The following is a 22,081-nucleotide window of genomic DNA, read 5'->3' as shown; positions in this document are numbered from 1 at the left end:
CAAAAACTGTTTGGGTGATTTTTTTTAAGCGGTTGTTTAAAAACCCAAATGAAAATATAAAAACGTTCTAAACGTGAATTTTGCATAATAGGTCCTCTTTAGCACTGAAAAAAAACACACAAGAAAACTAATTTTTTGTTTTTGCTAAACTGCTGAATGCTATTTAAGGTATTAAAAAAAGAAGATTTGTGAATACCGTAGACGAAGAGAGCGGAGGTCGTCTTTGTTGACCTCACTCAGAATGTCAGACAGTGTGTACTCCTCCATCACAAACTGCAACACAAATTTACCATCAGACTCTACAGTATCGGCGTAGGAGAAAACCCACACACTCCTGCTGGGCTCCTACCTTGTCGATGGTGTCTGGGTCCGCCCCCTGCTCTTTCAGCCAATCGGTGAGCTGCTTGTCCGGCTCGTAGTCCGCTGGGACATGAAGGATGGAGGGAGGCGAAACGTCTGAACCAGGAAGCACAAACTTCAACTTCAACAGAAACTTTACTCTCTTCTTAATTTATCTTTATGATTTTCTGTTTTTTTGCTTAAAGCAGAGGCGTCAAACTCATTTTCATTTTGGGCCATATCAGAAACCTGAATGCTCTTAAAGGGCCAGTTGTGCCAGAATATACTGATAAAACCAATTAAACAGTTAAAATATCAGTAGACCTTTCTGTTGTTTTCACTGCTGTTCCTTTTATTTCTGCAGGTTCTCAAGTTTATCTTCTTCTCTTCCTGGTTAACTTCCTTAACTATTATTTATTCATAAAACACCTCCCATCAATCACACACAGCTTTAGTTAATTGTCAGTTTGTTTTATCTAAACTCTGTTTAGACATTGTTCTCAATGGGAAACAGAAAAATCCCCATCGTTAACTCCCTAAGTTTCAGAGCTATTTACACCAAACTGTTTATGCATTTATTTTTCAGGAAATTGACAAAATGCACAAATTAAATCTGCAAATCGTGTACAGAAGGAAGAAATGAACTAGAGCAGAAGTCGACATATTTGATTATTTCTCAATAAAAGCCAGAATATTGAGAATTTTTAATCAAACTTGAAGTTTGATTTATAAAGCACATGTACAGCAGCTGACCAGTGAGCTTCACCACAAACACAACGCCACAGGCGGATAAATGGTAAATAGGAAATTTAGGTTTAATAACAATAATAACACAATTATACAAATGGCAAAGATACCAAAAGCTCTTAATATATATTCTCTTTGTACACTGCAAAAACACAAAATCCTACCAAGTTTGTTTGGTTTAGTTTTTATTACAGATATCTTAATATAATGAAAATAAGGCAAAATGAACTTACAAACAACATTTCAGTAAAAATGAGGAGCTTGTTTTAAGTGAATAAATCCTTAATATTGATGAAAAAGAGGCAAATTATTTCACTTATAACAGGGAAAAATGTGTTTTTAAAAGTGACAGCAGAACCAGAACATCCTTCCCAATATTTATTGACGTAAAATAAGCTCCTATTTCTTGCTGAAAAGTTAGTTGTAAGTTAGTTTTGTCTTATTTCAAATGTACTAAATATTTGCACTAGAAACTAGACCAAAATGACTTGGTAAGACTTTGTGTTTTTGCAGTGTATTTGTTTAAAATATATTTTAAACTGTGTGACTTGGATCAATTCCCTGCAGCGTGTCCTGACAGTCTGTTGGAGTTTTGCCCGTTTCCTCCTGACAGAACTGGTGGAACAGAAACGGGTTTACAAGCTCGACTTGTCAGAACCTTTCCAGCTCCGCCCAAGTTTCCTGCAGGACTGAGATCTTTGGCCTCTCTGACATAAACCATTTTGTTACTAATTTGTTGAAGCTTAGGGGCATCGTCCTTTTGAAAGATCAATTTGTTCCCAAACTTTAAGTCAATTGATGTCACTTAATTGTTTTCACATATTTCTGTTTCGTCCTCCTGCAGGGCCCACACAGCACAGTTTTAACATTTTGAATGTAACAAGTTCAAACATGAGATAGTCATGTTTTTTAAACAGGAAATGTTTAAGAAAAAAATAAGAAAGATAATTTAATCAAATCAGCAAAACTTCTTCTGATTGGTTTATTGGTCCCTCCTGACGGTTCTTCTCCAGGAAATGGATTCTGAACTGAATAGAGACTAACGGCGCTTTAGTTCGGTTCGTTTGTGGAGGTGTGAATGTGGACTCGAACTCTGATGCAGAGCAAAAAAGTGAACTCTGGTTCACCTCGGTCCCAGTTCGGTTGAAGTGAACTCTGGTGTGGTTTGAATGCATATGTGAACGCCAACTGGACCAGAAACCGCTCCAAAAGCAGGAAGTGCAGGATTTCCCAGTGTATTATAAGCCTGGTGGGCCACCAGGCTTTATTTGTGCCCCCACCAGACTTGGCCTTATTTATTTTAGTTTTTTTAATCATTGCCTTTTTTAAGACTTTATAGTTGGTGTTGATGTATTAATTTCCAGTCTTCCAATAATGCATAACTATCAATTTCCTGTCAACTTTAAACATTTTTAACTCAAAAACATGGCTGCCGGTTGGATGAATGACTGCCCTAGCGCCCCGAGCATCAGGCTTAGCAAGTTTTCAGGGGGAAACCCAGAAGTGGACTAAAGCGCAGGGCATTCTGGGTAATTACAATCAAAATAAATGTGAATGTATTCTTAGGGGGCGAAATTGCTCGTGTTCTTTTACCAAAAACAAAAGAGAAATCCTACAACCTCTAAAATCTACTCCATTTTTGTTTATATTTTGAATGAAGGAAGTTGTGCTCATTGTCGTCTTTGGAGGTTTTTGTGTTTTTTCCTTCAGTGGTTCTTTGTGCAGCGCCCCCACAGGCGAGAAGGGGAACAGCTTTTTCAAATGGTTTGGTTCTTTAGTGCAGTCTGAAAGCGAGCTGCAGCCGAAAATGTAACAAATGTTGCAATTTTGGTCCCAAATCAAACCCAGTCTACCGGAATATCAGGTGGGAAAACACTCTAAAACCCAAAAAACCCAACCATGTCAGAGTTCCTAATAAACCTTTAGATATTCGGTTATCTTAATATCCTTGTTTGCATCATATGCTATGATAAGTTAAGCTACGCTAAATGTGTCTATGTTTCTATAAAGCTGTGCAAGATTTGATTTCTGGCAGGTGCAAAGAGGATAATTTGGTTAGGAACTTATTGTACTTTTATATCATCACAACGACGTGTTCAGGCGAACGGAAAGCAGCCGTTGAATCGCCATGTGCAAACACAGGATGTAAAAACAATAAACATGAAGCAAATATCTGTCTGTGCCACTAGACGTGAGTCAGTGTTTTCACCTGGAGGTCTGTGCCTGACTCGGATCAGCTCCAAGTCATGAGTCCTCTGCTGGAGCGTGGCCTTCAGGACATGCTGGTACTCCTTCTCCTTCTGCAGCAGCTCCTCCAACAACCTGCAGCCACACCGAGCCCACGTGTCACCAGAACACCAGAGACGGGCAGAGGACCCAAACGTTTTACTCAAGTAAGAGAAGCAAGAGCAGAACCACTTCAATATATTTTTACTCAAGTAAAAGTGATCAAGTTATCATTTAATATTTAAAAACATCAAAATATAAAGTTAAGTGGAGATTTTGGTATTTTAACAACTAAAATGACAATAAACCACACAAGTAACAAAAAACAACAAAATCTGACAAAAGAAAAATTTTCAAAATAATTTTTTTCAATAAAAAAACTTATAAAACTTTAACTCAAAATGCAGGTGTGTGTCTGTGGCTGGTGAATTTCTGGTTAAAACATGTTTGTTTTTCTTTCAGTGGGAAGAAAATCCAGAAATTTTACTCAAGTAGGAGTAAAAATACTTCATAACAGAAACTACTCAGCTAAAAGTAAAAATACTCCTAAAAGTACTTTTTAAAAATAAGAAAACTTACTCAAGTAAATGTAATTGAGTAAATGTCAGTAGTTACTTCCCAATAGATGATACATTTGGTTAAAGTTTAGTGGAAATGAAGACTTCTGCATCTGGTGAAACCGGACTGGACTGGGCACAAACCCGCTGGGCCGATGGAGACTTTGGGTCATGATGATTGTTAAACATCAACTTTAAGCATTTTATAAACAGAACAAGAGACCAAACTGCTGAAAAGACGAATACAGGAAGACCCGTAAAGATGTTAAAAAGCAACTCAATCTATACATTTTTTTCTTCTTTATATTGTTTCTTTTAACCTCTTTATGGAGGAAGACAAAGTTGTGCCAAGAACTCCAACGGTAGTTTGCAGGAGACAACGATATAAATGCAAATTATTCCACATTGGCTCGCCTCCACTAGACCGAATAAAAGGTGAAAAATTAGAAGTTGTCGTCGTTTATTTACTTTCCACAAACTTTGTTCACATCATGACATGTCAGTGATTTTGTTTTATTTTCCGGGGATACGGGACGGAACGAACTCCTAAGTTTCCATTTACTGAAACAAAAGACGGCTTGTGTGAAACAACTTGTCAGTACAGGTTTGTAGCATCAGGAAACATTGTTACATTAAAAATATTGTTACATTTATCATCTTCCTTCACAAAATAATTCCTTCAGAACCAAAACAAGGGTCCTTCCTGAGAAAAAAACACCAGGTGCATTTTTATTTCATCCACGTCACAAAGTTGATCTTTTAACAACCTGAAACCAAACACTAACGTCTGACTGAAAAAAGCAGAAATACGTGTTTTACTTCAAATACATCAATATGTTTCTGCTTCAGGATGCAGATGTAATCCTCTGTATCCAAAAGAGACACAACGCATGAAGTGTTTTATTAAAACTGAATCACTTCTCTCAGGTTAGCCACAGTGTTTTACACATCAGCTCAGCTTTAATTTTCCTTTAAGTGTTCCCAATAACCAACATGAAAACATTGCTTTGAACTGTGTAAGTAATTATCCAGCAAATACAAACCATATAATTAACTCCTAATTGCTAAGATTTGGCTGTTTGGTGTTTCTGCAGCAGCAGAAGCACAACAAATATTACACAACCAAAAGAAAAGTGAGCCTTTAATTTCCTCTGAACATTCAGACATTTATTTAACATTCAGTTTGAATCTGAATGAAGGACAATCATTTTGAAACTGTTTGAGATGATTGTGATGGAAATTTAACATTACATGAATTACAACAAATGGCTAAACTGATAACTCACCTAATATTAAATATTAAATGACTTTAGACAACACAAAAGTATTTATTCTGCAGAACTGGAGGTCTGCAGAGAAGGAAAAGAATCCAACATATTGAACTTTTTTAGGCTTTAGTATCATGAATTTCAAACAAATACAATATAAAAAGTCTGCAGAAACAGCAGGTACAAATTTAAGGCATAACTAAAATTTGATACATTTAGAAAAAACATTTAAACTTTGGAAGACACGAACAAACGGTTGAGCGAATCTTTCAGCTTCGACTGTTTCTAAAAGTCCTGGGGTGAAAAGTTTCTGGTTCTCTCTGTCGGCGTCGCGTCAGTCAGAACAGGAGAAACATTTTTAGTTCTTCCTGCCACCTTATGGTGCTGACATGTTAATTACATCTTCTGCACATCCTGACGAAATCAAAACTGTCCTCTTTCATTACAAAGTTGTCATAGTGCTTAAAGGATACAATCGTTGTTGTTTTTGTCCTTATTCCAAATACCACGATGATGCTCGATGCACTCAATTTCAGGTTTTTAATGTACCAAGATGTAATTAAAAACATTCCTAGGAAATTTTTCCCGTTCTCCAACACAACTAAAAACTCATGAATCTCGTTTGAGAAACTGGAAAAGACAAATATTTGTGTCCTGGTGCATAAAATGATGCAGCTGAAGGAGGATGGGCTTTAACCAAAAATTTACCAGACACAGACACACATCTGCACGATAAATCATGCAAATGGATCAAGCGATTAATCGATGTATTGCTTATTGGGACAGTAAACAAGTTAGCAAGTTTAATAACTTGTTTGTAAAATTTGGTGATAAAAATGTGGAAAACATGCAGTTTATCACTACAAAGTAAAATGAAATGACGCTTTTGGGAGGCCCCCTCATTGTGTCGGGGCGTTAAACAGCTGCTTAGCTCACGTATGCCTTGGGCCGGCTCTGTGCGTCACACTGCATCTCATGACTGAGCTGCTTCTGGGCGTGTTTGCTGTCTACGCTTGACCTTCACTTTCTGCGTTAGATAAGCATTTTTCTCATAATACCGGCCTGAGATTATCTGGAAGTTTCCGTTAAAAGTTTCGACAGACGTTTTGTCATTTCCACCTCATTTGAAGCTCATTGCGAGACCTGAGGCGTCTTTCTGTGCGTACCTGTTGGTCTCCTGCTTGAGCCGCCCCAGCTGGGCGCCGAGCGGAGCGTGCGAGCGCTGATGCTCCTGGGTGTGGCTGGAGTTCAGCGTGTTGGTGCTGCTCAGGACGGGGTCCGGCGTGGTGCCCGGGTCGTCCGAGGCTGGAGCTAAAACGGGACCGAACACGGCCTCCTCTTCGTCCACCTCGTCGTCCTTCTCCGCCCCCTCACACTCCGAGGCTGGCCCAAAGTGGGTCTGCAGCTCTGCAGGTCAAAATCAGCCATCGAAGTCAAATGTTGCGCCATAAAACCAACAGATTTCATCTGCGGCATCAATCAATCACAGCTTGTTTGGCAGCTAAATGTTTCAGTGTTTTACATTTCCGTGACTCAGAAGGTTTGTTTATTTTAAAATGACTAAGTTCATCTGTGCTGCATGGTGAATTTGCCGTTTCCCCTCATTGCTCTATTAGTCTCCAAAGAACGACAGGAATGAAAATAAGGGCAAGGCGCTTTTATCTGCAAAGACAAAGGAAAGAATTGATCTTAACAGATAAGAGCTGCCCAGTTTCAGAGTTTAAATAAAAAAATACAACCCAACCCCGCAGAAGCCTCTTATTCGCTCCAATTACATCACTGAACCCAACGTAAACCTGATACACTATTCAAATATTGTCTTTGCACTGGCTTAGTGATGTAACCTCCCTTGTTTTTAAGCTTCTGTTTAACATTTTAGCTTCATGTTGTTGCTTTTTGTAACTGCAAAACATTGGGATGTTGATTGATAGGAGCGGAGAAAAGGATCCTTTTTCTTCCCTCCTTCCTTCCTTCCCTCCTTCTCTCTTTCCTTCCCTCTTTCCTTCCTTCTCTCTTTCCTTCCCTCTTTCCTTCCTTCCTCCCCTCTTTCCTTCCTTCCTTCCCTCTTTCCTTCCTTCCTCCCCTCTTTCCTTCCCTCCTTCCCTCTTTCCTTCCTTCCTTCTTTCCTTCCCTCCTTCCTTCTCTCTTTCCTTCCTTCCTTCCCTCTTTCCTTCCTTCCCTCCTTCTCTCTTTCCTTCCCTCTTTCCTTCCTTCCCTCCTTCCCTCTTTCCTTCCTTCCCTCCTTCCCTCTTTCCTTCCTTCCCTCCTTCCCTCTTTCCTTCCTTCCCTCCTTCCCTCTTTCCTTCCTTCCTCCCCTCTTTCCTTCCTTCCCTCTTTCCTTCCTTCCTTCCTATACAACCTCAGGTCAACATCAAGTTTTAATCTAAGAGATTTTAGATGGTAATTGTTTTAACAGACTCTGCTGCTATTGTTGGAAATTGTCAGGTTTGTCTATTAGCTCGAGTGTCTGTTAGCTTGCTATGCTGCTAAAGTTGTATATCATCCAGGTTAGCCATTAGCCTGATTAGCTGTCTGCTTAAGATCCTGTTAGCACTAAATAACATCTTTCAATGTTTAACAGGAAACAATTTTCTCTCTCATTGACTCTCATATTGGGGATGAAGCTTCCTTCTGGGAAATATGAATTGTTGCATAAATCTACACGGTGAATGTGCAAAACATTCAGTTCATGTAAAGTTCATGTGTGATGATGCACACCAATGAGCTTAATCAGCCAAATATGACATGCTAATAATAATTTCAGTTTCACTGCTAATGAAGCACTTAAAAAGTCAACTGTAAGTTGTAAAACTTTCCTTAAATGATAATTTTGGTCTTTTAAACCACTGATGATGGGTAAAATACTCACTCTTCACTTCTACAGACAAGAATATGACATGATTTAGTGCAATATCAGGGAGGAAATGTCTAGATTTCACCATTAGGAAGCTGCAGGAGTAAAATTTTCCCACCTGGAATGAGGATGGTGATGGCTGCCTGCACGGCTCTGCGGATGATGTTATCCATGGCAAACATCCAGTGAGGTTTGATGTGATGATTTCGCAGAACCTTGTTCACCTGGGAGCATCAGAGACTTTCAAAATAGTGCAAAATATAAACATGTCACATGCCTGCAATATTAAATAAACCAAGAAATTCCAGATTTAGCAAATCTTAGCAAATATTGCATCCAGCTGTCACACCCTTCTATCTAATTTTCTGTTTTTGTTGCCCCTCACGTGTTTTTAAAAATGCAATACTAAGCGTTTTTTTTTCTATAAGTTTATGTTTGATGTTAATCCCAGTGACTGTGCTGGTTCTGACCGAGTCCTGAAAGCCAAAAAGCACCAGCTGGATCTGGTTGATGGAGTTGGAGTCGAAGTCCAGATCCAGTTTGAGTTTGGAGATGGTGGCCGCCATGACGCGTCTTTCAGGGGAGTGGATAAAGTCCCGCAGGATGCAGATGATCTGCTTGATGTGCTCCATGGAGAGCAGCAGCTCCTCGCTGCCCTGGAATCACAAGTTCACATCAACAAACACAACGCAGTGAAACACATTCACTACCGACCAATAAACATCACAGAACAACCTGGATTTCATGAATTAAACGGGTTGGATGGCAGAACTCTTAAAAAGGACTGTGGCACCCCCTTGTGGCTATTTAAGAAAGTGCACTTTTTTATGTAAAATGTTTTTTATGTCATAAAATTATTTCTGTTGGAACAACACAGAGGTGGAATTTTTCTCAGAATTTTGAGAAAAAAAATCAGAATTTTGACTTTTTTTTTCTCAAATTTTGACTTTTTTTCCTCAGAATTATGATTTTTTTTCTTTGAATTTTGACTTTTTTAACCAGAATTTATTTTTTTACCCCAGAATTCAAATTATTGATTTTAGAAGTCAAAATAATTGTAGTAAATTCTAAGGAAAGAAGTAAAAATTTGGACAATTTTGAGAAAAAAAATCAGAATTTTGAACTTTTTTGTCTCAAATCTTGACATGTTTTCCTCAGAATTCTAAATTTTTTTTTTTTATTTTGACTTTTTTAACCAGAATTTATATTTTCCCCCAGAATTCAAATTATTGATCTTAGAAGTCAAAATAATTGTAGTAAATTCTAAGGAAAAAAGTCAAAATTTGGAGAAATTTGAGAAAAAAATCAGAACTTTTCTTTTTTGTGGCACTAATAGTCTTCCATTGAAAGCTGGTGTCATTTGATTGATAAAACATTATTTAAGCATTCAACAGTTATGTGTCCCTCTGGGCCCCGTAAAGCTCTGCGGTGGGCCATATTTGGCCCGCGGGCCTTGCGTTTCACACATGTGGCTTCATGTTTCACCGGACCTGGATGTGGTTCTCCTTCAAGTTGGAGATGACCTTCTCCTGGTCGTCATTCAGGACCTTGTAGAGAATAGCTCGCCTCTCGCTGTCCTTCTTCAGGAGGAAGAGGCCGCTGTCCCTGTCCTCCGGCGAGGGCGGGACGCTGCGGTCCTCTGAGACCGAACTCTCGTCTGGGACGCTGCAAGACAAGATGATTTACAACAGACCCGGTTTCAGTTTACTTGCAGATGCAATCCTCTCCTGGCTACAGTGTGTGCCCAGGGAAGTGCAGGGGAAGCATGAGTCAGCGGGACGCAACCCCGCGGCGCTGCGGACGACACACGATACCTGTGTACACAGCCGCCAGCTGAGCATCACAAAATAATCAAGCTTCGTTATATTGATGTTGTAAAAGGCAGCAGAGCACAAAGACGCCACCTGGCCTCCAAACATGAGCACAATTATTCACTGAATGGAGGAGCTGGTGAATTCCTGTGAGGATCAGGCTTTAATTCTTTATTTTTATACTTTTAAGAAAAGTCCAGACACTTTCTGCTGGAATATGAAATTGTCCGTTCACCACACCGTACCTTTCATTTCATAACCAAACTGTGCCAACAGGTTTATGCAGGTTAAAATCAATTTAAGACTTTTTAAGACCACCATAAATTAAATTTAAGACCTGGCAAAAAGTAGCCAAAGACTACAGGTAATAATAATAATAATAAAAAGTTTGAACAACTTTTAGAGTTTACAGGAAGGTGGACCTTCTGGTGTCTAATGCGTCTCTGTGATGTAACCTGAGTCTGTCCTCACCTCAGGTAGTTGGAGCTGGAGGTTTTGAGGTTTTCAGAGCCAGAGGTTCTCTTCCTCTGGAAGAAAACGTCATGTTTGGAGTCGCAGTCCGGACTCACAGAGCCGTGTTCGCTGCTGCTGCTGCCGGCAGCTTCGCCCTGCTGCTGCGCTGGAATGGAAACGCTGTGGATGTAGTCTGAAAACACAGGCATGCAGGAGAGCATCAAAAATGAAGGTATGGAAATGCAGCAGGTGTTTCTGGAAATGTTTTCTGGTTCAGGTTGTCTATCTCTCTCCCACCTGATGGTTTGAAGGCGATTTTGCTTTTCTTGCCCTTCGTGGTTTGCCTGAGGAAAATGTCCCTGAGCAGATCGGCAGCGATGGGTCTCTTGTTAGGATCGGGCTCAAAGCAGCGCAGGATGAAGGACTTTGCTTCCAGGGACAGAGATTCGGGAATCTCTGGGTGGATTTTAAACATTCCCACCTGCAGCAGAAAGCTAGTTTTTAAACATTTTCATTAACAGGAAGTGGAAACATCTCAAAGATGGTGACTGTACACAGCTACCTTAAACATGGCTGCCTGCGGCTCTCCGAGCTCGTGGAACGGAGGTTTCCCAGTGGCCATTTCTATGATGGTGCATCCCAGAGACCAGATGTCAGCGGGGGCGCCGTAGCCTCGAGGGCCCTTATCGATGATCTCTGGAGCCATGTACTGCAGAGTACCTACAGCAAACCGCACAAACATTTCTAAAAAACCGTCTATTTCTGGAGACTGATGCTCCCAGGACGGATTCGGTTTAATTCTGGTCTAAATCTGAACATCTTTGTTTGTGATTAATGCAGTTGGTGAACAAACAAACAAACACCTGATGAGTTAATTAGCACAGAAAGACGGCCATTTCTCCTGCTTGAATTTTCCCTGCATCCCAAAGTTCAGAGCAGGTTTGCAGGAGCCGCCATAAAGAAGCGCGTCAGACGAGCAGCAGAAACAGATAAGCAGGCCAACAGACCCGCTAATGAAAGGTAAACACCCTTCTGCCTCTGCTTGATTAGCTAATCTAATTACACACCTCTGTGGCTGCAGGAGGAGGCCAGATGGCCAATGAATGTGTATGTCCACACACGCCCGCATGCTTGAGTGTTTCCATAGAGGCTCTTGACATCTGGAGGGTCATTTGATGTTTGCTCTCAGAGCATGAGGCATTTCAATGACTCCATTTATTTATTGCAGACTGAATTGCTGTCTGTGTGGCCCAACGTGTAACTGCCTGCTTAGTTTCTGAGGCAATTTGTGGGTTTAAATTAAGAATGTGATACATTTCACAGATTCATTTCAACATTAAAGTAACGTTAGCTGCAGTTATCTTTTTATGCTTACTTTGTAAAAATAAAAAATACTTGTATCTAAATAATATTTTTCTAACACGGCAAAAACACAAAATTTTACCAGGTACTTTTTATCTAGTTTGTACCACAAATACCTTAGTAAACTTGAAATGAGACTAAACTAACTTACAAGCAACTTTTCAAGAGAGAATTTGAATCAATAATTCCTTATTATTGAATTAAAAAGTATTAGATAAAAATTTATTGTTATAAATTCAATGATCTGCCAGTGGAGCCAGTAATTTTTGAAACAATATCAAGGAATTACAAATCAAGCTCCTATATTCTAGTGTATTAAGATATTTGCACTAGAAACTTGACCAAAAATGAAGATTTTGTGTTTTTGCAGTGCAGCTTAAACAGGATCTTTCTACCAGCATTGACTCAATTTATTATGTTTCTAAAAAACAGGATTATATGTAAGATTTAGGTTTTATTATTTACATATGTTAGTTTTTATTAGAGACGCTACATTTCATGTTAAAGAGTGGTGTCAGTTGTGGTTTATTATCTTAAAAAGTTAGCAGATCAACAATGTTTCACCTCCAATAAATTCCTTTATAATTCAAACTATTCACTGTTTCTGGTTTTCTATCCTCTGTTATAACAGAATCACGCTGCAGGCTACCTGTAAACGTTTCTGTGCAGGGATTCACTCCAGCCAAGCGTTTCGAGGTTCCAAAGTCAGAGATCTTCAAGACGCCGCTGTAGGTGTTCACCAGCACATTGTCTCCCTGCAGAAGATAAAGTAAAGGTTATTTACCAGTTTTACTTACCTTAAAATAAATATTTTTTGCTTCCTGTTGGCTTTTAAGCACTAAAATAGGCGGTTTGATCAGTAACGGATTAAAGGGAACTGTTCTCGGTCTGTTAATTAACTGTTCTTCTCAAAACTTTCATATCAAATTTAAACCAGAATAACTTTAGTTATTAAACATGCAGGGTTTAATAACTAAAACCCTACTTTTATCTGTTCCTCAGACAGATAAACGTAGTTAACAAGAGAAACAGAAGCTGTGTTTCCATTCACCATATAATTCTGCAATTTGACTTTTTTTTTTTGATTAATGGAAATACGTCAATTTAAAAAACACTTTTGGTTTTTAATAAAAAGTTTTGCACTAGGATGAGGTAGTTTCTTTATTACCATTTTGAAAATAGTTTATTTCGCAAAACTGCAACGGAAACACATTTTTCCCAGGAGTCACATGACCAGCAATGGGATGTTACTACTGGCAGAAACCATGAAGAAGAAAACAGGAAGCAGTTGTTTTCTTCTTATTACACAAACAAACATATTCACGTGTGATTTCAATTGTGTTTCTTATTTAATGGAAACACTGCAATTATGAAATTGTGTTTTTTCGACATTAGTGGAATACAGAGAAGGTTTTGGTCAGATTTGTACTGGAAACATTAACCTGCCACTGTGTAAAATCAGCTTGTATTTCCCTTCCTCTCTGCTGATGAGCTGAAGCTGCCCCGTATTTATCACCGTTTTGTATTTGATTACTGGCACCTTTATATCTCTGTGGACAATCTGGTTCTCATGCAGGTATCGCAGCCCCTCCAGGATCTGTCTGGTGTAGAAAATGATCGTCGCTTCTTTCAAAGGTCCCCATTTCGACCTCAGCAGAGCAGACAAGCTTCCTGGAAAATAAAAACTAGTAACGTCCAACAACCTGGAAGCTTGAAGAGGTCGCCTTGCTTCCTAAGAATCGATCTGACAAGGCGATGCGACAGTTTCTCTGCGGTGCAGATGTGTACCTCCAGGCACCTGTTCCATGAAGATCTTGATGTATCCGTTCTCAGAAACCGAGCCCAGATACTGAACGATGTTCCTGTGCTTCAGGTACTTGTGAAGGGCGATTTCTTCGTGAAGTGGCTGCGAGTACCTGAATCACAGAACAGGAAGAACAGAAAAAGACAAAATGCATTTTGATTTTTAATTAAGAGCGCTGTTTATTTTATACAATGAGAAAATATAAATGTTACAGGTGCACCGATTGCAGTTTCCTGGCTGATCAGCAATCTTTAAAAAGCCTGACATGGCTCTAAGTGTAGCAGAACAGTCGCTGAGTTGGAAACTGTGGGGCGACTATTGTTGGCTGCAAACATTCAGATGAGGGCTGCGGTTGATTATTAGGCCTTTGCAGCGGCAGGTAAAATCGGGGACTACGATCGGCTTGGTGCATTCCTAATATTTTCCATTTATTATTACAAAAGAAGATTAGAGCCACTGCAAAAAAGGAAAAAAAATCTGGCTTTAATATTCTGAGATTAAAACAGAATATCGGTTATCAGCTTTTATAGCTGATAACCGATATTTACAAACATTATATGCAGCTCTGGAAAAAATTAAGAGACCAATTAAAATGATCAGTTTCTCTGATTTCATTCTGTATAGGTTCATGTTTGAGTAAAATGAACTTTGTTATTTTATTCTATGAACTACTGGCAACATGTCTCTGATATTCCAAGCAAATATTTTGTACTTATTAGCAGAAAATAAGAAATGGTCAAAATAAAAAGATGCAGCATTTTCAGACCTCAATAATGCAAAGAAAACAAGAAAATATTCATTTAGAAACAACAATACTAATGTTTTAACTCAGAAAGAGTTCAGAAATTAATATTTGGTGGAATAACCAGGAGCTTTTCAGTTTTTTCACTTTTACCAGAGCTGGATATATATTTCTCTACCTTTTAGACATCTTTGGAAATAAAACAACCAAAAACAAAAAAAACAATAACATGAAAACAAATATTGGTGGTTAATATCGGCCGATACCGATGTTAGTGCATCACTTCTGTTTAAGTCAGATTTATTTAGATTTACTGACAATAGTTACATTTCAAATATTCAGCTTTTTGAACATTTTTGAACAGCTACTGTTGGTGTCCGACCTGCTGTCTCTTTCAGGGATCTCTTTAATAGCGATCCGGACCTGGTTGCTCAGGTCTCTCCCAGCGTACACCACTCCATAGGTGCCCCGGCCCAGCACCACCCGGTCTCCGTTCTCGTCCGTGTCGTACTCGTACTGAAGCACAGACATGAACACAAGCCGCTTGCGCCAACAGAACATTGTTTTACAACCGTGATGAAGCCACAGACTGACCTCCAGCGTGTCTCCATCCCCCTCTCCTTCCAGCTCCACAGCGTTCCCTGTACCATCAGAGATCATCTCTTTCACCAGGGAGCAGAACCTGATCCACCCCCCACATGAACCCACATTAAAACTGTTATTTTAGATTCTAGTTTAAAACAAAAATACTGTGCAGAACACTGAAGTCATCTCTCATTCCCTTATTTTCATGATTTCAGGTTGCCAGGTTTTCATGTCAGTCTTCATATGGTTTCGACTGGAAGGGCTTCAGAAGTTCGTCACACTTTTATAACAATATTCACATTTATTTGCTGTATAAATAAGAAAAAGAGCTGAATAACTAACAAACTGATGCTTAAAGAGATATGGGGTAAAATATTGACATCCATCAGGTTTTCTTTAGTTTTTTCCTGGATTTTTCAAGTTTCTGTCGGATTTCTCCAGGCTTCACCGACTCAAATTTAAGACTTTTTAAGACTTTTAAGACCAGTATGAAAGGAATTTAAGACCTGCATCACAGAAAATCGCAAATAAATAAGTCAAAATGGCGAAGATGAGCATCATCTTGCCAACTGCTGATAAATTTGCACTTACTCATGATGGACATAAAAAGACTAGCTAGTTTTACCCTTTCTAGGTAGCTAGTTAGCTAGCAGCAAGCTAGCGCTAGTTACAACTTCATATAGTCACAGAAGACGGTACAAAAAAGCCTTGCAAAAAAAAAAAACTACATAAAATATGAGATTAAATTGTATTATCACAACAATATTTAAGACCTGGGATTAATGTATTTAAGGCCAACTTGTTGTTGTTGTTTTTTCCATTTAATTTAAGACATTTTAAGGCCTTAATTTTACATATATGAATTTAAGATTTTTTTTAAAGATTTGCATTTACACTGTTTTAAAGAAATTACTTTAAACACTCTGAAGTGTTTTTGGGGCCTCAAACCTGAATTGACAAAAGATCTGAGATAAAATTTGTGCAGTCCAAAATTTAAAAAAAAAATGTAACCATCATAAGAGATTACAAAAAGTCTGGCTAAGATTTTGGGTAGAGGTTTAAAAGTATTGCAAAGGTTGCACATGCTCTATAAACACAAACACCTACACAGACACATCTAGAGGTGTGTGTCCTCACCGACCGCACTGCTCCTCGGTGGAGAAATAGATCTGGAAGTCGTCAGAGTTGTCATGGACGTAAAGGAAGCAGCAGCGCTCGTCAAATTTGCTAATACTGCAAACGAAGCGAACAGAAAATGTAATTTAAGCATCAGTTCAAAAATACAAGAAAAACAAGGATAATGTGGGAGAAAAACACATGGGGGGGAGGGTATTAAACTCTTAATTTGTGTCAGATTTTTTTATTTTTTGCAGCAGCAAAGAGAAGAAATTCACCTGGTTAAGTTACCATTAACAATCATGAGTCATGTTTTCTCTGTTACTTCACTCTGAGTCCATCTATAGATGTTTTAGCAGCGTCTCAGGTTGCACTACTTATGTAGCTGCTGTTTTAAAAATGCAGGAGGGGATTGTAAGGCGGTTAGGTCACATGGCAGGATGACCAAACCTGAAATTAAACCTGCAGCTCCAGGTGGCAAAATCAGCATTCAGTTCACACAGGTTGGAAATTATTCACACATTTCCAGGATGCATGTGTTGAAACTAAGAGGCTGCTTTCTCTTGTAAAGGCAATCTATAATAATAAGTGTTATTTTTGGAGTTTCAGTGTAAAATTAAAACAACCACAGTCATCTTGCTCATGAATTAACTGTGTTTTTAACCTACCTAATGCCTTTAATGGACGTTGCAGTGAAGTTCCACTCATGGATTCCCTTCTGTGGAGTTTAAAACATTTAATTTATAATTCATGCTGAAATCAAAAATAACTGAAACTGAAGTAAACACATATTGAAACCAAAGTGTATGGTAATTCAGCAAAAAACAACAAATTTCACCAAGTGATGAACTTTTAAGTGATCGTTTAAAATATGCGATTCTTACGCTTTCAACAGGAGAGACGTGCCAGATGGAAACATGCTTCTCTTCAGCTTCGTTGTTTATGGACACATAGGAAGGCTGGTAAACTTTAGTTGGCTCCAAAATCAAAACCTGCAAAATAACAAAAGAAAACACACAAAAATATTAGGATTTATTATGTTATTTTAAATGACACACTAAGAAAATGTTTAAAATTAAATTACAAGAATAAAGTCAAAATGAGACTAAAGTCATATTTTTACAACTATTCTTGTAAAATTATGACTTTATTCTCAAAATAGAATGACTACATACAATATCAATGTATTGTAATATTGCAAGTATAAAGTGGAATGAGAATAAAGTTTAAAATATCAGACTAAAGTCAAAATAATCAGAGAATAAAGTCAATATTACAAAAGTAAACTTGTAAATTATGACTTTATTCTCTTATCATTTTGATTTATTCTAGCAATACTATGATTTTATTCTTCTAATGTTAAGACTTTATTATTGTAAATTTATTTTCACATTTTTTTCTCAGTCTTGCCCTAATACTTCATCGTAATTTTAAAAATCTACAGTTAGGCAGCGTAGGGATTACAACAACAATAACCAACTTTATTTATAATGACCTTAATATCTCAAACTTAAATATCAGAATGTGTGTATTTTAAGTTTATTTATCAGTTGTTTGTACAGGAAACCGCAGCCTCTTGGTGGTTCCCTGAGTCGCCTCCACGATGATGTCCATCCAGAAGTCGAGTCTTTCTCTTTGGGGGGAATGCTCCACCGCCTGCTTTTTAAACCTCTGGATCAGCTGCAGGTTCTGCACCACTGACCGCAAATACCTGAGAGGAAACAATTAAACAAATCAAAAATTAATGAGGCCAGTGAGCATCAGTAATCTCCTCTGAATGCATGCCATTATCCTCAAAATGTTGGTTATAGAATATCTAACGGCGAAACTAAGAGCTACAGTAGAAGCTAGAAGCTCTAAAGCCTATACAACACGTTTTGCAAAAAACAAACAAAAAAAGGAAAAATATCTGAGCATGAAAAGTCAAAAATGTGATTAAAAAAAAAAGCGCTGAAATTTTTAGATAAATCTCAGAAATTTTCTAGAAAAAAACTTGGAAATTTTCTGAGTTTCAAAAGTTTAACATTTTTGACTTTTCTAATTCAGAAATTTCCATGATTTTTCTTAAAGATTTCTGAGATTAATTTAAAGTTTCTGAGTTTTTTCTCTCAAATTTTCAACTTTTGGAGCTCAGAAATGTCTCTTTTTTTAAAAGAAAATTTCTGAGATTAATTTTAAAATTTCCACGTTTTTTGGCAGAAATATTTTCCTGCTGGTTTTTTTTTATCTACAATGGCCCTAAACACAGTCAACACTGTTTTATTTGCTACTTTCAGAATGTATTTACTACTTCATAACAAATATAGTAACTGCTATATAACTGTTACAGTGATTTAACTAAACCACTTCTGAGCTTGTAGTTTTTAAAAGGCATATTTTAAAAAGTTTGTTGAAGATCCACAAATTTTTTTTCTTTCAAAAAACTCCCTCCGTTGATGTTAGCTTAAAAAACTTTGACACCGTTAGCATTTTCCTGACTATTTTCCTCCTCACCAAACTTGCGACCAGAAATGTTTGTACATGAGGAAACTCTGAACATAGAAAATGGAAACCAGATTAAGTGTTTCTACTGTAATGTGAGGCTCTACCATAGCGGTGGCTTCAGTTTGAACAGCTTCTCAGCCGCTTGAGTCGCTTTGGGAATATCGCTAGCTAGCATGCTAACAGTGAAGAACTGGCCCACGTCCCAGTAGTTGTTCATTTTCTCCAGGGAACCTTTACGCCCCAGCAGGCTGTTTAATCTCACACCTAAAAACAAAAAATAAACAGTTAATAAAACCACTCATCTGCTGAGAAAAAGATGCTACAACACAGCTTTGATTTAGCCCAAATTAAATGTTTTTATGCTGATCACTTTCATCCTGACAGCTCTATTTATGAAACACAAGAAAATTAAAACAAATGACACTTTTGAAGAATTTTACATTAATAAATTAAGATTGAGTTGTACATGAATTTCTAAAGAGAAATTTGTGCTTCACCTAACTTTGGTAACCAGTTTGTTATATAATTAAAATGTATTAATTTGCCCTTAAGTGGAAATGGTGGAAGATAGATATTTTATAAATATTCCAATTATATAATTTTTTTTCTAAAACAAGTTTTTAAATACACAAATCTGACGCTAAACTTAAATTTGAGTAACCAGATTGTTAATTAATTTGCCCTTATGTAGAAATGCTATAAAAAGAATATTTTAATTACATCTTTTATTGCTTTAGAGAAAACGGTAAGTTCAAATAGACACATTTTAAAACTGTTAAAGCCAAACCAGTTGTAAAATATATTTATCGTTTCAAATGGTAAAATAACATATTTAAATAGAAAAAATATGAATAACTTTAAATTGTCCTTGTTCTTTATATTTATGACCAATTGTGGAGATAGTCTTAAAGTTATTTTTACTCTAATAATGTAATTTAATTGTAAAAATTGAAAGACAACTGTTCTACTTTTTTTTTTTTTATCTTGGTTCCCTATTTGGAGCGATTGACTATTTTAAAATACGACACATTATGACTAAAATAACTGTGACTTTCTGTTGGTAAATAACATTCATGACATTCACCACATTTATGTACAGCAAACCGAAATCAGATAATTGTAAAATGAGTGAAAATCATCTTATTGTCAAGTTAGTGACTGTCTTTTGCATCCAAAAACGTAAAGAGTCTAACAAACAATTTTAAACACAGCAGAACATCCACACAAATAAAAAGCTGCCATCAAAGACAAACAGCTTTTAAAAAAACTTGAACGCTTAAAATCAACAGATCCTGTGACTCTAGCAAAGAAGTGAAAGGGGTTTCATGTCACCTATTTTCCTCAGTTCAATGGAGCTCTCAAACTGCTGGCCAGCGACGATGAGGAGGACAGCCAGGTTAATGCCAGAGTAGAGAGTGGGCTGCAGTTCAAAGCCCTTCCTGTACCTGCAGGCGAAACAAAACAAAACGTATAAACTGACTAATAAAGAAAAAGAACCACTTTCAAAATGAGTCTCTTCTCACCACTGTATGGCATTATCTCTGTTTACTGTGTCTTTGCAGTCCGAGTCGAGGAAAATGTCCTTGTAGATCCGACCACAGAGGCAGAACATGTCCGGGGCGGGATGTTCGCTCGTCTGCAGCACCTGGAGCATCACTCTGAGAGCCTGCTCCCGGTCTCCAGGACTGTTCCTCCTGCAAACATTCACACTCTTAAATATAAAAGTCTGATCAGGCGAGATTCCTGAAAGTTACTGTTACTTTATAAAAATCTTAATGCAACATACTCCGAATTATAATTGTTATAGTAATCGGTTTGTAAGTAGATAATATTATGTAAGGTTAGTAGATGGATCACTTGTTGGAGTGATGTTTTAAATAATGGGATAAAAAACATTTAAAAAATCACTAGGTAACCAGTTTAAAAACAATTTACCCTTTACTGGAAATTTACCAGTGTCATCAGCAAAGTGGCAAATGGAAAAAAATAGGAAGACATGACAATAACCATTGATAATATAATAAAAATGAGTCCGAATTCTGAGATTAAAGTAAAAAATTCTGCTTTTTTCCGAGGCACTACTGTATTTTTAAGAACTTAAAAATAAATCAAAACTTCTCCAGATTGTATAGGAAGCTTGAATTTTCTGCATCTCAGTCTGGTCTTTAATGCTCCAACAAGTCACAATAAACCAAACTAAAACAGAAGTAATGCTTACAGAGAATACAAAAAATAGTTTTAGTAAAGTTTTTACGATTTCGTCACCAAAGAAAAGCAATAATTGTTTACCTATTGAGAGCAAAGGCGTAGTGGAACTGGATCATCGGTTGGGTTGCCAGATCACAAGTAGGCAGCGTCTCTAGAGTCTCCACAAGCTTAACCATAGCATCATAATCCTGTTTATCAGTTTAAGACAAACATAACCAGGTAAAAAAAAATTCCCTACACAACAATTTATTTTCAAAGAAGATTAAATTCCGCATGTTGTCATTTTAGTACCTGTATGTCTCTGTAGGAAAACAGCAGGTTCATGACGATGTCCTGCGTTAGGACCTCAGTGTTGTCCATCCTGAGTTTGATTCGGGCCAGCTCCTTGGCCAGCTCCTCTCCCTGGTACTTCTCCCTGGCTTTCCTGATGTCATTCAGCAAGGTGTCCTTAAAAGATGCGCTGAAAAGATGATGAATGGGTTGAAATTGGAGCGAGTGAAAATTCCAAGAAGTTAAAAATGGCGGATAAATTTCGCTTCAATTGAAATGGGAAGCGAAAACTTCAACTGTTATCACAGTGGACCGTCGCCTATTCCCGGTTCAGTATTTGTAGATTTTGCTTTAGAAGGTAACTCCAAATTATTTGTGGAAAATCCGCCTGTTTAATTTTGTTTACGTCGAGCATATCTAAATCATTCGAAAGAAAAACCAGATTGGAAAGCTGACGTACCTAGCTACAATGCTACTTGACACGCTACTGGCTGGCGTTTGCAAAGCAGCCAATCCAGAAGCGCCGTATCTTTTAGTTTGGTGCTGATTGGCTGAACTCAGAAGAGTGGCGGATAAGAAAGACGTTGATCTTAGCTTAGATTCTGCGGTAGTGCGAAGACACGTTACATATTGACGTATATTTGGCGTTTGAACTATTAAAATGGACAGTTTTTAGACCATGTCTAATGTATTAATAGAGTTTAGCTGCTCATGGGCATTTTTGGCTGTTAACTCCTGCGAATACAGGGGTTAACTGTCTTAACTGCTTTCTTTGAAATAAAAATGTCTGTTCAGACAAGAACGCAGACATTCCCTAAAGGTACCAGTAGGTGGCAGTAAAATCAAAGTTAAACATGTAAACAAAACACACCCATTATGACCATAGGGACTGATTCTCAACAATGATGGTTCATTTTGTTTACATTAACTTTTTCAGAACATTACCAAAGTTTAGCTGCAGAAAAACAGCCATTATAGTTGTGTTTATCACATAATCAATACACAAAGTGTAAAAATAAACAAAAATGTAAAGGCATATTTCAGATTTTTGGAAGTAGGATTTATTTGGGAACTTATAATTTGTTACTTTTACCTAATGTAGAAAACTGTCTTAGCACCTTTGAATAACAACAGACAGGTTGTTCCCACAGGCTAAAGTAAAGATGTCAAACTCCAGGCCTGTGGGCCAAATCTGGCACGCCATAACTATTTATGTGGCCCTTTACCATACACATTGAACTTTAAGGTAACAGTT

At 37.7% G+C, this 22,081-nt stretch overlaps 1 protein-coding gene across 4 annotated transcripts in view; it reads right to left on the bottom strand.

Moving 5' to 3' along the window:
• map3k15 (mitogen-activated protein kinase kinase kinase 15) overlaps nt 1-22,081 on the bottom strand; it is a 35,047-nt gene that overhangs the window by 2,347 nt on the left and 10,619 nt on the right. For 2 of the 4 annotated variants that reach the window (XM_088001255.1, XM_088001256.1), the window contains 24 exons: nt 20,848-21,016; nt 20,638-20,744; nt 19,872-20,042; nt 19,681-19,793; nt 18,453-18,612; nt 17,425-17,575; nt 16,749-16,856; nt 16,533-16,582; nt 15,886-15,981; nt 14,758-14,845; nt 14,546-14,679; nt 13,406-13,533; nt 13,158-13,288; nt 12,267-12,372; nt 10,818-10,975; nt 10,553-10,736; nt 10,274-10,448; nt 9,482-9,656; nt 8,462-8,647; nt 8,110-8,215; nt 6,304-6,544; nt 3,296-3,474; nt 350-456; nt 197-273 (listed from right to left, as the gene is read on the bottom strand). In XM_088001255.1, the coding sequence (XP_087857381.1) occupies nt 197-273; nt 350-456; nt 3,296-3,474; nt 6,304-6,544; nt 8,110-8,215; nt 8,462-8,647; nt 9,482-9,656; nt 10,274-10,448; nt 10,553-10,736; nt 10,818-10,975; nt 12,267-12,372; nt 13,158-13,288; nt 13,406-13,533; nt 14,546-14,679; nt 14,758-14,845; nt 15,886-15,981; nt 16,533-16,582; nt 16,749-16,856; nt 17,425-17,575; nt 18,453-18,612; nt 19,681-19,793; nt 19,872-20,042; nt 20,638-20,744; nt 20,848-21,016 (3,300 nt within the window). The remainder of the gene's footprint in view (nt 1-196; nt 274-349; nt 457-3,295; nt 3,475-6,303; nt 6,545-8,109; nt 8,216-8,461; nt 8,648-9,481; nt 9,657-10,273; nt 10,449-10,552; nt 10,737-10,817; nt 10,976-12,266; nt 12,373-13,157; nt 13,289-13,405; nt 13,534-14,545; nt 14,680-14,757; nt 14,846-15,885; nt 15,982-16,532; nt 16,583-16,748; nt 16,857-17,424; nt 17,576-18,452; nt 18,613-19,680; nt 19,794-19,871; nt 20,043-20,637; nt 20,745-20,847; nt 21,017-22,081) is intronic. The other 2 variants (XM_088001257.1, XM_014982179.2) reach the window with 2 other exon arrangements.

This window comes from Poecilia mexicana, unplaced genomic scaffold (genome assembly GCF_051168715.1).
Source record: "Poecilia mexicana isolate PSO_F unplaced genomic scaffold, ASM5116871v1 scaffold_20, whole genome shotgun sequence".
Taxonomy (NCBI): domain Eukaryota; kingdom Metazoa; phylum Chordata; class Actinopteri; order Cyprinodontiformes; family Poeciliidae; genus Poecilia; species Poecilia mexicana.
Note: the sequence above shows the minus strand (reverse complement) of the source record. Positions and strands in the feature narration are given on the sequence as shown.